At 41.7% G+C, this 15,162-nt stretch overlaps 1 protein-coding gene across 5 annotated transcripts in view; it reads left to right on the top strand.

Annotated features, from left to right (window-relative positions):
- The window catches only part of NEO1 (neogenin 1), a 243,043-nt gene that overhangs the window by 217,966 nt on the left and 9,915 nt on the right, over positions 1 to 15,162 (top strand). For 2 of the 5 annotated variants that reach the window (XM_032622724.1, XM_032622722.1), the window contains exons 21-25: positions 918 to 986; positions 5,541 to 5,688; positions 10,169 to 10,407; positions 10,983 to 11,075; positions 14,764 to 14,922. In XM_032622724.1, the coding sequence (XP_032478615.1) occupies positions 918 to 986; positions 5,541 to 5,688; positions 10,169 to 10,407; positions 10,983 to 11,075; positions 14,764 to 14,922 (708 nt within the window). The remainder of the gene's footprint in view (positions 1 to 917; positions 987 to 5,540; positions 5,689 to 10,168; positions 10,408 to 10,982; positions 11,076 to 14,763; positions 14,923 to 15,162) is intronic. The other 3 variants (XM_032622728.1, XM_032622727.1, XM_032622723.1) reach the window with 2 other exon arrangements.

The following is a 15,162-nucleotide window of genomic DNA, read 5'->3' as shown; positions in this document are numbered from 1 at the left end:
CTGTATTAACTATGTGGAACAGCTCTACTTTGCAGTTCTTGCGCACTTCTTCAAAAGAAGCATGAGACTGCCTTCTGGTCCCAGACTTTGCACTGAGGAATACCTTTGCTTTACTGGGGACGGACTCCTTATATTTGCTTTACAAGGCAGCTTCTTCTATAAATGTGAAGAATAAAATTCACGACCAAGAATATAACTTTCTAAAAAGCTGATATTTGTGTTTTCTGAGGTCTGCTTATGAGGTGGTCCCAAGCCCAAGGTCAGCAGCCTCACTGTTATGTTCCATGATGATGGATTAGGAGACAGTGTCCTTTGTGAGCAACTAGAGGGAAGACTTTGGTTTTTTTATCTTTGGATGTTTAGGTTGACTGAGCAAGAACTGAGAACCCAGTTTAAACGTCCAGTTGCCTTCCTGCTCCCGTTAGGGTAACTTTATATTTGGAAAGGCAGCTTTATATTTTGAGAAATATAAAACGCTACTGACACGCACTAGGCCAGATCAACATAGCCGGTCCCTTGGAAGAGTCCATTTCTTTAATGCAGATTAGCCTAACTGGTCCCCATAGTCCCTTTTCCATGAGAAGCTACTTTAGCCGTAAGTGCTCTGGGTAGTATTTCAGCAAATGTTTCCTGGGCTAGAGAAACCTTAACAGCAAGGGGCAGCTTTGTTACACCCTAGATACAGCCATGGAACAAGGGTGTCAGACTTTCAGATGCCTCATTGCATAGAAAGCTATACCTTAGTTTGTTTTACACAAATAGGCTATATTTTCCCATTGTGTGTGTGCTACTTCCTTTTCTCATGGACAGAATAGACTGAAAATATTTTTTTTTTGTAGAAAACACTCACTAGCTGTGAAGTAGACTTGTCACACCAATGGATTGGGTTGTTATTGACATGAGTTCTTCTTCTTCAGCCTCAGGGTCTGCAGGGAAAGGAAGCCGTCTGCCAGACCTAGGATCCGACTACAAACCTCCGATGAGCGGTAAAGCCCTTCCTGTGGCTTTTTTGGCCTCCTGTGGGCATGATGCAGTTCTGCTTGAAATCTTGAGTTGTTTTTTGTAGCTCCTGTGTGGTGGACTGTAGCATGTTACTCATTTCTTTTTCTTTAATAGAGCTTTAGGCATTTTCTGGCAAATGTTTGCTGAATTACTAAAAACTCATTCATTATAGGATCCAGAAATAAAATTGTTTCCCCACATATCCAGCTTAAAATAATTCTAAACAAACAAGTCTTCCTTTTGCCCACTGCCTCTAGAAAATAATTAGAATCTTGCTTTCAAAAATAAACCCTTTAGTGGGATTAGCTATCATCTAGAACGAGGCAGAGAAATGCTTTGGAATCATTAATTTCTCCCCACACTACTTACTGCAGTGTTTTTAGTTTGGGAATTCTAAAAAATTATTACCAGTCTCCAAGCCATCGTAAGAGCTGATGCCTTCTAATTACTTACATGATGACACCTACTTCTCTACTGAACGTCACCATTTGTAAGTTACTTTCACACATGAAGTCACATTTGATCCTCATAACACTGTGGTGAGGCAGGGAGAACAAGTATCATTATTCCCATTTTATACATTAAGAGACTCAGCGGAGAGGTAATGTGCCTGGATCTACCCACATATTCTGGAAGTCCTAGAACCAAAACCCAGGTCTTCTGACTTCAGATTGTGCCTTTTCCACTGTCAAATGCAGTCTGAAAGGCATGGGGTTCTATACCAGATGTGGGAATCCAGGATGGCAAAATGTCCACAAAAGTAGTTAATAGAAATGACCCTTACTGTCTCCTCACTTGTAGAGTAATTTTACTCCAATAAAAAAAAAAAAAAGAAACATATGGAAGAGAAAGGAAAAGAGTTTCTAGTCCTCTGGAAACTCCTGATCTAATTGTGGAAATAAAATTATCTCAGTCTCCAGTATCTATTTAAATAAAAAGTGATATTGCCCAGACTTCTGTGAAATCAGCCAGTTCATAGGAGAGCCAGACAAATTTGCCTGCTTCAAGAAATTTTTAGGCTCTGAGTTCTAGGACTTTATGAGTTTCTCCTCCTGGGATGCATATGTTATATTTATGTGCTGTCCACAGTATAATATTCAAGACTGTGAAAAAAGCAGTTATTTCTTTGTCTTATCTTTCATTAATGCATTCATTCATTTATTCACACATATTTCTAAAGGTTCAGGTTCTATGTAACAGGCTGTAGGAACAGGAGGATTGAGTAACAAACTACCTGATAGAGAAAAGAGAAAGCTTTGTAGAAGAGATGATCTCTGACCCAGATTTTAAAAGGCACAGAGAAGATTGCTAAATGTTGAGGAGGGGGTTGAACATCCTAGGATGCAATAAAAACATGTGTGGAGGCATGGCAGTTTAAAACAGCCTGCTTGGACATGGAGGCAACCTAGGTGTCTGTTGACAGGTGAATGGATAGAGAGGGTGTGGCGCATATGTGCAATGGAATATTATTCAGCCATAAAAAGGAACTAAACTGAGTTATTTGTAGTGAGGTGGATGGACCTAGAGTCTGTCATACAGAGTGAAGTAAGTCAGAAAGAGAAAAGCAAATACCGTGTGCTAACATATATATAGAATCTTTAAAAAAAAAAAAAAGTGGTTCTAACAAACCTAAGGGCAGGACAGGAATAAAGACGCAGACGTAGAGAATGGACTTGAGGACATGGGGAGGGGGATGGATAAACTGGGACGAAGTGAGGGAGTAGCACTGACATATATACACTACCAAATGTAAAATACCTAGTTAATGGGAAGCAGCTGCATAGCACAGGGAGATCAGCTCGGTGGTTTGTGACCACCTAGAGGGGTGGGAGGGAGACGCAAGAGGAAGGGATATGGGGATATATGTATATGTATAGCTGATTCACTTCGTTACACAGCAGAAACTAACACAACACTGTAAAGCAAGTACACTCCAATAAAGATGTTTAAAAAAATTTTTTTAAACCTGCTTTCTCCAGGGATCACACTGCCTAGAGACAGGATAGAGAGTCTTGTGTTAGAGAAGGTAGGTTAGAACCAGCCTGTCAAAAGCTCAAGTGCTGATGCTAAGAAATGTGAGCTTCCTCATGTAAGTAACATATGTAAGATGTCTGATACTACTGGTAAACTATGACTTCCATTTATTGAGTATCTACTATTATTACCCTGATGACAGCAGAGAATGAGTTGGGTGTCACGAGTATGAAGTCAGAAAAGAGTGGTTTGGAAGCTGTTGCAATAGTCCAGGTGAGCCTTAATGTCCCTGGTAGGAGGGATGATGCTCCCATTGGCAGCTCATTCTTACTCTATTTTAAAAGGGAGCTTTTGGCCAGCTCAGAAGTTAGAGGTCAACTGCAATTAAATGAGAATTTGTCTCTGTTGAATGCAGGAAAGAACTGCCGCCACCACCTCTGCTTGCCTCCCACACCCCAGCTCCCCAGCCTCTGATTGCAGTGCCTGCCCCACCACTGCCCCACCCAGTAACTCAGCACTGCTGTTAATAAAAGTTTTATGTAAGGCCCTAGTATGGTCTAATTGTATTGGCTCCCAGTTCCATAGTCGTTCCCAAATATAAAAATGTTATTTTATTGAAGATCAGTGTGTACAATTTAAGTTGTCTATCTGCTGACTTTTTTCTCAGAAATGAAGGATAAAAGTGATTAAAGCAAATGTAGAAGAATAAGCTCTTAAGCCGTCAAAATTATCCCACATTTAGGACTGTGCTTAGTAGCCTATAAAAACATAGACTCAAAAGTGAAAGTTCCGCTAATCCAATCCAGTGTTATGGAAGGGATTCCCACAATAAGTATAGTTTGGATTAGATCGTAAGTTTATAAGCCAGGCTGTATATGAGAATCACTTTAGGAGCTTTTCTAAGAACACGGGTTCCTAGGCCATACCTTCATGGTAGGAATTTTTTCCACAACATCCCAGACGGGTAGGATGACTCTTCTTTTTTTTTTTTTTTTTTTTTTTCTTTTCAGTACGCGGGCCTCTCACTGTTGTGGCCTCTCCCGTTGCGGAGCACAGGCTCCGGACGCGCAGGCTCAGCGGCCATGGCTCACAGGCCCAGCCGCTCCGCGGCATGTGGGATCTTCCCGGACCGGGGCACGAACCCGTGTCCCCTGCATCGGCAGGCGGACTCTCAACCACTGCGCCACCAGGGAAGCCCAGGATGACTCTTCTTAAGTACTTCTTCTAGTGACTAAATATTTAGTCACTAGCAATAGTTAAGCAAAACAGCTCATCCTATTAATTGTACAGCTTTGATTGTTAGGGCAATAAGAGAGAGTAACTAGAAGAAAAGATGTCATCTATCCATGATGGTTAGATCTCTGTAGAGGGATTTCCCATATTTTATAATATGAACATGCATAACTTTTATAACGAGGTGGGAAGCAAAGAACTATGTTTCAGAAAATGGAAGAGCAAGACTACAAAAGGCCTTGATAAAAAGCTGAGCCTCATCCTGTGAGCAATGAGGGAACAATAATAGGAAGAAGAAAATCTGTTTCTTCAAGGTCCTAAATGATGTGGCCTCTGCACACCCCTCCAGCCTCACCTTCATCTTTTTTCTGCTCACTTCCTTCTCTCTAACTTTGCAAATCTCTCTTTGCTTCAGCAATACTGGCTGCCTTTCTCTTCCTTGAACGTGCCAAGCTCATTCCTGCCATAGGATCCTTCCACTAGCTATTCCCTCTCTATGGAATGTTCTTCCTCCAGGTCTTTGTATGGTGGGATCATTCATGTCATTCAAATCTCAGCCCAAATGCCATCTCCTCAGAGAAGCTTTTCCCATCCATTCAATCTAAAATAGCCACCCAGTCACTCTGTATCATATACCTTCATTTTATTTTTTCATAGCACTTACTACAAACTAATAATTTCTTACTTGTTTATTGTCTGCCCCCACCCCTGCCTATCTTTGTTGTTCACTGTTGCATCCTTAGTACCTAGAACAATGCCTGGCTCATAGTAACCACTCAATAAATATTTGTCAAATTAATGCATAGGTACATACTTTTTCCTGAAACTGAATAAGAAAATTAACTCTGCATAGACTGTGTATTTATAAAAAGAGAGACGTTATTTTTCAAATAATTTTTTTGTGATGGCAGACATCTATATGTTGGAAAAAACCTTTTGTTTTCTATGAATGTACATTTTTTAAATAGTTTTGCAAGTCAGAAAACTAAAATGATTCACAAATGGTGCTTTATAAAATGAATTTACATACAACCTAAGACACCAGGAGACAGACCCCCTTATTTGTCCAAGCATAGTGTTCAGTATAACTTGAGAAACTTTTATTGAACATCAGCTTTGTGCAAGGTACTGTGCATAGGGCAGAAACTCCGCTCTCTAGATTTCATGATCTAGTGGAGGTGGCCGTGTTCATGAGGCACTTTTATACAAGGCACGGTGATGACTGTTACAAAGAAGCTCACAGAAGTATCTATACTCACATGACGGTTCTGTAGCCTGATTTTATGCTAGAATTCTCTAACACTAGCAAGCGTACGGTTTTCCCTTTCCAGGCAGTAACAGCCCTCATGGAAGCCCCACCTCTCCTCTAGACAGTAACATGCTGCTGGTCATCATCGTTTCCGTTGGCGTCATCACCATCGTGGTGGTCGTGATCATCGCTGTCTTTTGCACCAGGCGTACCACTTCTCACCAGAAAAAGTAAGGAGCCCCAGTTGTAGCCCGTACATTTTTTTGTATGTATTCTTTTGCTTCTATGTGACTTCTGTATCTGGAGTTGTACACAGAGTTAAAACATAAAATATGTGAAAAGCGATGTTTTAAATATTTTTAAAGGAAATGCAGAATGGTTCCTCTTATTAAGTGTGTGTCATTCAGGGTCCTGGCAGGAAAGAGGTGGCACACTGAAAGGGGGTGAAGGAGGCTTTAATGAAGGGACCATTTACAATGTCCTAGGTGGGGTTAGCGTTAGGCAGCAGTGTTCAAGGGCCAGCAGCAGTGATAGGCCACTGTCACCCTTAAAAGGGTGAGGGTTTTTTCTGATGAAGAGAGAGCTGTTTTCAGGGATCTGAAGCAGCAGGAGAGGGCTTGCGACAGGAACCGTGTGGGGTGGTAGAACTGTAACTACTGCCAACGTCTAGCCCAGCAGTGAGGGGGCAGGAGAGAAAATACCTCCTACCTTCCAGTGTCTTGCCTGTGCATCCTACCTTCCAAACCAACTGGAAGCCAGGGACAGAGTTACCTTGTAGATATAGTTCATTTAACTGAACCTCTCAAGTCACAGAGCCAAGTAGACAATCGATCTGGAGAGGAAAGTGGACAATGTCCAGCCTTGTTGGGGGCCCCTTTGGAAGACTGTCTCTGTGCACACAGTGAACCAGATGCACAGGAGTTTGTGGAATTTCATGGCACAAATGTCAGCTGAGATGGACGGAGACCATAGACCATAGACTCTAAATCTAAGCTTAAGAGTATTTTTAAAGAAGTGCTACCAAGTGTAGAAGTTGAGGTTGTGACTGCAGGAGGTGGGGTGGGGGGAATGCAGTGGAGAGATGTATTGATTAAATGAACGAGAAAGGATTACTTATAATCAGCATATCACATTAGCAGAGAGGTCAGGTGGCTGCTAGCTCTGAACTCCTCTGGGATTTTGAGGCTTGCGGCTAATTGTCTAGAGGAGATAGCAAGGTGATTCCATAATTTGGTGCTTGATAACAGCCTGCACTCCGGAACCCGAGAGAATCCTTGACCCTAGGTCATATTCTACTCCTATCTCTGGCCAGCAAGACAGATGCCATAAAAAAGGAGATTCTTTGAGTTACCCCTAATAGCAAAAACACAGTACGGGTAATAGAACAACTTTAGTTGCAGTATCCTAAAGGATCGTAAGATGGAGGTATTGCTCCATAAAGAGAAAAGAGAAATTCACGTCTGTGTGATTATCATCAGACCTGGTCTGCCCAAGGCGAGGATGTGAGTATTTAATAACAATAAATCTGTTTGTTTTCAAAATAGAGGGCAAGTACTAGCTACCATCTGACTGCTACTAGTAATGGCTTTATGTCATTTTCTGTAGGTTATGTGATGTTTTTAATCTTTCTTTTGCCGAAATAAAATAGCTTTCTGTAGCTCACCTTCATCATTTTTCCAAGAGAATGGCGGCTCTCTTTATTAAGCCCCTTGACTGCTGCCTCTTACAGCTTTCCCTACCTACCTTTGACTGTAGAAAACTGTTTCTCTTTAAAACCTCAGAAATTACATTTTTCTATGCTACAACTTTTCTATAAGCTTCTTTTTCAGCATTTCCCATTTATCTTTATGAACTTGATTTTGCATCTAGTTTTAGACATCTTGAGATCTTTATTTAAAAGAATCTGGAAAAACAAAATGACAAAATTCCTTAATGTTTGGGGCGATTTAAAATTCAAAGTAAATAAAAAATAAAGTACTTAGTCTTCAGATTGAGAGGTAGGAAAATGAGTTTGTAATAGGCTCTGTACTCTGTATTTGCATCTGCAGGTCCTATAATTTGCGTCCCTTTGGCTAAAAGAATTGTATCAAGTCTTCATAGAGCTTTCCCCTCCTCCTCCCCCAGTGATCTGCTTTCCAAGTGTTCCATTGACCATCGAAAATATGTGAGCTTTTCTCAGTACTTTTCTTCCTCTTTAATACCTGAGACACCTCCCATTTCAATTGTAGCTGTTTATAGACTCTTACAACCTCAAAGCTGACAGAGTATTTAGAGTCTAGCCCCTTGTAGTTTCTCAGCACATCCCTCTATAGCCCCCTCACTCTCAAAAGATGAGAACTACCTCAGTGTGCCACCATCAAATCTAAAAACCTTTCCATGTTGGGAATAATCATTTTCTCCCCCTTCCTCCTGTCGGAGACCAGTTCTCCACTTACTGTCTGGATCCCAGTGTCTCCTGCTTTCTAAGACCTTGTACTTGTGGTTGTTCCTTTCTCCAGCACAGCTAACCTCTCACTCTCTGTTGGCTCTGCCCCTTCAGCATGTAAGTGTGCTCAAACTTCTTCTATCTTAAGAAATAATTATAACCCTTCCTCTGTTGCATGGTCCTTACCACCAACCACTTACAAATCTCTGTCTTTCCCTTCACCACAAATTTCTTGAATACTTGTCTACACTCACTTGTCCATTTTTTCACTGCCCATTCATGCTTCAGTCCTTTCTAATCCAAATTTTGCCCCTACTGCTTCAGCAGAATTGCTTTTGCTGAGGTCACCAGTGACTTCCATATTGCTAAAGCCAAAGGAAATTTTTCAGTCCTTATCTTAATCTCTCACCACTTAACACAGTCAACTACTCCTTCCTTCTTGAAACATTCTCTTGAATACATTCTCTTGTATTCTGTGATTGTGTGTTCATTTTCGCAGCCTCTCCAATCTACTCAGCCATCAAATACAGACATTCCTCAGGGCCTGGTCCTAGAATTACTCTCTTCTCCTTCTACGCTCTCTCCTAGTGATACTTGCTCCTTTGGCTTCATTTACTTCTGAATTTCAGCTACTCCCATATTCCTCTCTGTAGCCAAGGCCTCTCTCTTCTGAGTCTCAGGCTTGCCTCAGTCTCAGAACCAATTACCTGTTTTATGTTTCATCTGTAGTGTCTCAGAGCCACTTAGCATGTCCAAAACAATTTATAATCTTTTCTGTCAAACCTGCTTCTCCCCAGTGATAGTAAATGGCTTAAGCCAGAGACCTCGGCATAATCCTTTATTCCTCTTGTTTCTTTATTCCTATCCTTTCCCACATCCATTTTTTCACCAAGTCTTGTCATTTTGGGCTCCTAAATAACTACCAAATCCCTCTCTTTCCTCCATTCTCACTGTCCCAGGCCACCGTCAGTCATGGCTGAAATTATTGCATTTGCATCCTAACTGCCCTCCTGTTTTGTCCCCTACCCCTCAAATCCATTCTTCACATCCCAGTTGGTTTAAATTTTTAACTCAGAGTTCATCTCCTTACTCTCCTGCTTAAAACCATTTAGGGGTTTCTCTTTACTCATAGAGGGAACTGCAGACTCTTGGCGTGGCTCTAAAAGCCCTTTATGATCTAATCCCTGCCCATCTTGCCAGCATCATTTCATATCATTCTCCCTATGGTTCCTACGCTGCCACCAGTCAGGACTTTTTACAGTCCCTCTAACACACCAGGCTGTTGCTCTGTGCTTCAGGGCTCTGACATAATCTGATTTTAACCACCTGGAATGCACCTTCTGCCCTGTCCCATTTAGGTCTTAGCTTAAATGTCACTTTTTCCTTCACATTTTTCCTGTCCACTGTATGTCCAGCTATTAAGAGGTTACTATAACACTTGGCATTTCATTAAGCTCAGAACATTTAAAAATAGTAGTTTAGGGCTTCCCAGGTGGCGCAGTGGTTGAGAGTCCACTTGCCGATGCAGGGGATGGGGGTTTGTGCCCTGGTCCGGGAGGATCCCACATGCCGCGGAGCGGCTGGGCCCGTGAGCCATGGCTGCTGAGCCTGTGCGTCCGGAGCCTGTGCTCCGCAACAGGAGAGGCCACAACAGTGAGAGGCCCACGTACCGCAAAAAAAAAGAAAAAAAAAGTTCAGTGTCTGTCTTCCTCACTTGGCCAGAAGTGCTGAGGGTACAGCAATCCAGCGTAGGACCTGACATACAGCAGGTACCTAATAAATGCTTATTGAGTTGGGTGAGTGACTTAATGGAGAAACTAAGGCACAGAAAAGTCGATACTGTCATCCCCATTCTTGACTTAACCCAGTGGTGGTCCTAGTTTGAGTTACCTAAAATGGAGTTCCCTTCCTCCTTTATAAGCAGACTCTATGTCTACTCCATTGTTATATTTCTAGTTAACGGTGTCCTTTCTCTATTGATTGGAAACTTGGGGAGAAACCTTTTGCTTTAGAGATTATTTGATTCAAAAATGCTGTCTAATCTGCTTATACTCAAAAAGTTACAAGGCAATATTCAAATATGCCCATGTACATACCTCTAAATAATGTGGACAAAGCAGTGATACACTTACTACTCCCAGAAGGAAACTTCTTGACTCTGTTTTTCTTGTTTGTTTCTGATTTTGCCTGAAGCATCTCTCAGAAGGGAAGTTTTAATCATTGAAACCTTTTGACTAATAATATTCAAGAGTTACTTCTAAAAATCCTCTTAATTTTGTACCTAGGAAACGAGCTGCTTGCAAATCAGTGAATGGCTCCCACAAGTACAAAGGGAACTCCAAGGATGTAAAACCCCCAGACCTCTGGATCCATCATGAGAGACTGGAGCTGAAACCCATTGATAAGTCTCCAGACCCAAACCCCATCATGACTGATACTCCAATTCCTCGTAACTCTCAAGATATCACACCGGTTGACAATTCCATGGACAGCAACATCCATCAAAGGCGGAATTCATATAGAGGTGCAGGTTTTTCCCAAATGTTTGGAGACTATTTTCATTTAAACCATTTTCCATTTTGTAAGGTTGCCTTAATTTGGTGATTCCTATACGAGGTTAGGTTTAAAGAAATGTGTGTTACAGGATCAACCTCTGATGAAGAATAGCTAGCTTGTTGGGGGTAGAGGTTCTATACCCAGATGAGACAGTCTTCTAGCTCTGTTAGGTCTCTCATCGTGTTCACCAACCCGACACTCAAGCATTTGAGACAACGTAGCCTATGTCTGTGCATTTCATTCCATCCCTTCAGTGGGGCCCCAGCTCTCATTGTGGTGTTCAGCATGTTCTTGGTCTGGCTGCTCTCCCTCACAGACCTGCAGTGAAGCATGGTAGGCAGCGTTGTGTCAACTGAGTTGACTCAACAGGGACTCCTGTAATGCACTAATGGTCATTTTCCTCTTTATTTCACTTCCTGCAGAACCACCTTGTCCCATTGTTGTTTGTGAGTCCTGAATCCCCCACTTGAAATGTTTTACTGCTGAGGCTGCTCATTGGCCTAGGGCACATGTTTGTAACCAGCCTCCATATTTGATGTCTAGGGCATGAATCAGAGGACAGCATGTCTACACTGGCTGGAAGGCGGGGAATGAGACCAAAAATGATGATGCCCTTTGACTCCCAGCCACCCCAGCGTAAGTTAAAAGCTTCTCTTTTCCCGAGGGCTGCCAATCTATCCAGTCATGTTGGGGAACAACTATCAGTGATCTCTTTGACTTCACTTGATCCTAACACAAAAAATAATCTACCAAAGCTTTGGCACCATGAGGGAATAAGTATCCAGCATTTGCCGTATTTTGCAATTAATATTTATTCTTGCAAGTAGCTTCTTTAATTTCAGTGCAAATAAGCTAAGAAGCCAATTTCTACAAGTCTCCCAGGCATTAGGGAAGTGACCAGTCTCTTTTAAAGTACATCGAATCTCTGCAGGAGAGATGGGGCTGAAGATGGCTAGATGTCACAGTATTCCTTAGGCTTCCCGATACATAATCAGTGTTGATAGGCACCTGCGGAATTTTTTTTTAGTTAATAGACGTTATATTTTAGAGGAGTTTTAGGTGGACAACATGGAGTTTTTAAAGCAATATTTTTCAACCGTATCTGACCCATGCTTCACTTTGATAAGCATGAAAGTTGCCCAGCCTCCTTTAATAATATTTGAAACTCAAAATAAGTTAACTGTCATGATTAAAAAACCAAAAAGCAATGGGACAGACCAATTATATTTTTAAACTAGTGTTTCTTCTCCCTTGTTACTGTTTTCAAGGTGGGGAAGCCTTTCAGATTAGCTGGCACAATGGGACTTCCAGTTGAGGGTCCTCTGTGCCATTCTAGAGAGATAAGAAGCCACTTGCCTACCAATATCAAGTTTAAAAAACGATTTGATCTTGAAGTTATTTGCTCTGGACTGAACAGTAGGTTAGTAAACATTAACACTGTCAGGTGCCTAGATTCAAATCCTGAAAGATCACTTTTTAATTTAACCTAAATGAGCTTTTGGATTTTTATTCATTTCTTAAAAGATGTCCCATTTCAGAACTATTAACCATCCCTGTTAACAAGTGACAGAGATTTTAAATAATCACAGATATCCTACGCACAGAAGATAGCACCATATACTTGGAAACTGGTGGAATCCCTGAGAGTGTAAACGTCTGCACACACGCTGTCACTTGCACGAGATTCTAAAAATCAGCTTTGAAAGGGAAAGGGCCAATTTGCTAACAGGTCATTTCTGCACAAAGTAGTTTTTGCTTAGGCTCCATGATAAAAAAAAGAGGGGCCTGTACTTCGAAGTGTGCAAGGAAAAGCGGTTTCCCTCTCATCAGAGGTGCCCTGGACGGGGTCCCCAAGTTTAGAAGTGTCCAAAAAGAGTAAATTATTCCATTCCAGTTGCTTTTGATTTATAAGAAGATGGTAGCTTGACTACTTACTTGTTTGTTTTATATAAGACTTTAGTTCTTGCCTGCACTGGCTTATTTTTAAAACTTGTAAAATTTGACTAACCCTATTCCTAGATTTGTTATTTTTAAATATGTTACACAGAAAAGATGTGCTGTACTAGTTGATAGCATTCCTGTTTTTTTTCTTTTTTTGGTGGTGGGAAGGAGTATGCATAAAGGTACAGTATTACTTAATTTGTGCCTCAACAGTTGGGTGGGTGAGTGGATCCTTTAATTCAAGAATCTGAAACCCAAATTTACTTGTGATATACTTGTGATCTTCAGGTTTAGAGATATGCTTTTCGCCACGTGGCTTCAATCCTTTTTCACAAGCTGGGATTCCCTGGAGTCTGCATCCCCCATCCACCTACCATGGCTTTAAATGTCTGAGCACTGTTGAGAAAGGCTTGGTGGTGTCAGGATGAGGTTCCATCAAAGGCCTTGCACCAGAAGCTTTGGATTCTGATTCAGCTAATAGCTAATGATTGCCAACTGTATTCTAGACAGACACTTTTCACATTTTTAATTTACTTAATTTGGAAAAACTGGCAATGCCTTAAAGTCAACTTTGTTTTTCTTTTGTGAGAGTTCTCTGTACCTGAAACACTTTCAAGTTGCACTTCCTAGATAAAAATCAGGAGGCTTTTTCCCTCACCCTAGCCTTAATTCTGGAAAACATTGATTCTGAAACACCCTACTTCTGAAAACTACCTGTCTTCCCCTGGAGGAGATGCTGACTGCCAAGCTGCCCTAAGACCTCTGCTCAGCCAGATTTTCCAAGTTGTATTTTATTCCAAGGGACCACCTGCAGCTTCTGATCCCTGAGGGCAGGGAAAGCCCCTGATTAGTTTCCCAGGCCTTGAGGTGGGGAGAGGCAGCACTGCTCCAGGGTCCCTGGCTGGTTGTGCCACCTGCTTGTTTGCACGTGGCAAAGAGAAAGCTGCAGAATAAAGGCCTCAATTTTTTTTTTTTTTTTTTTTTTTGCGGTACGTGGGCCTCTCACTGTTGTGGCCTCTCCCGTTGCGGAGCACAGGCGCCGGACGCGCAGGCTCAGCGGCCATGGCTCATGGGCCCAGCCGCTCCGTGGCATGTGGGATCCTCCTGGACCAGGGCACAAAGCCGTGTCCCCTGCATCAGCAGGCGGACTCTCAACCACAGCGCCACCAGGGAAGCCCAAGGCCTCTATTTTATTGACTGGGATTTTCTTCACCAGTCGTGTTGAGTGGCTCCCCAAGGATCTAGGGAGATTCTTGGTGACAAGGCATTTTAAGAGACTCCAAAGGCAAATTAAGTTTTATCACAAAGTTTGTGAAGTCCTTGCCTAAAGGGAAGAATAAAAAGATCCCATGTGTTCCTAGCCAACCCTGCCTGTTTACCTGTTTGGGGGATTTAGAGCTGGTTATCTTGATGTTAAACATTCTGCTTCTCCAGCTACTCTATGGGAGTACCTAAGAAAAGTTTATATCCCAACTGGGCTTCTGATTTTGTTTGTTTGCATCTCTGGGATTGATAATGAAGCCTCATTAAAGAAGCACTTTGTCTTCATAGAAAGTTGTATGTGGAACATCTGTGTGAAAATTTGGATTTGTTTGCTAAATGCAGCAAATTGAATTCCTTAGCCAGTGTGGGAAGGAAAGAGGCAATTTAGGAAAAATCCGTTTATCTTTTAATATGTGAATGGATGTGGCTGAGCTCCCAGACTGGAAGCAGGAAGAGATGGTGCCCTAGGCCTGTGTTTCATGCTTTTAGTACTAGATTGTAACGTAAGAATTCAGTTCCACTTGCATTCCTTTTAAGATGAAAGCTGATTAAACAGCTACTTATTCATTCAGCCTAAATACCTATTTCATGCTTCATTCAGCAAGTAAGAAAAGACAGAATGAATTAGGAATATACTCAAAGGAAAAGGGACTTCTGTCTTTTTAAGCAAGAGAAAAAAATAATAGATACCCAAACCACCATTTATTTGCTTATGGATTTATATTTTATGAAATATTCAAGGAGATATTTTTAATAACTCATATAATCCATATTTATTGTAGAAAAATTGGAAAATAAAGATAAACCAAAAGAAATTTTTTTTTTGATTCTTCACCACTCTTCCCCACAAGATAATCACTGTTAACATTTTAGTAAAAATCATCAGGGTTTTTTCTTTCTGTGTATATCTAGAGACATATGCATAGGAGTGTGTTGATTTTTTAAAGCAAGTATAAAACCCACATGGCTAATTGTCCAAATTCAGCCATCTGCCACCAAAAAGCCAAGGAAGTGGTCGTACAGTATGGGAGGGGGGCGCGGGGTAACTGCTCTTGAACTGTGATATGTGTGTGTCTGTGCAAGCATGTTAAGCATTTCTCTGTCTTGTGTTCATTCACAGCTGTGATTAGTGCCCATCCCATCCATTCCCTCGATAACCCTCACCATCATTTCCACTCCAGCAGCCTCGCTTCTCCAGCTCGCAGTCATCTCTACCACCCGGGCAGCTCATGGCCCATTGGCACATCCATGTCCCTTTCAGACAGGGCCAATTCCACAGGTGAGAGATGAGGATGGAGCCCCAGGTGGAAAGCATTCCAAAAAGCATCGGCAGGCTGCAATGGGGAGGACTTGCCCTGCTTAGAACAATTTGGAATTTTTTTTCAGTGTTATTTGTTTATCATAACGTTTCTGTTACTGACTCAAATTTGTTTCTATAAAATTCAGTCCATTTTTTTCCCCTACGTTTTAAGTGCTTAGGGCAAGGTGTTGTTTTAGTAAAAACGTAACTCTAATCACA

Source organism: Phocoena sinus, chromosome 2 (assembly GCF_008692025.1).
Source record: "Phocoena sinus isolate mPhoSin1 chromosome 2, mPhoSin1.pri, whole genome shotgun sequence".
Lineage (NCBI taxonomy): Eukaryota > Metazoa > Chordata > Mammalia > Artiodactyla > Phocoenidae > Phocoena > Phocoena sinus.
The sequence above is the reverse complement of the archived record's forward strand: the minus strand, read 5'-3'. Positions and strand labels throughout refer to the sequence as shown.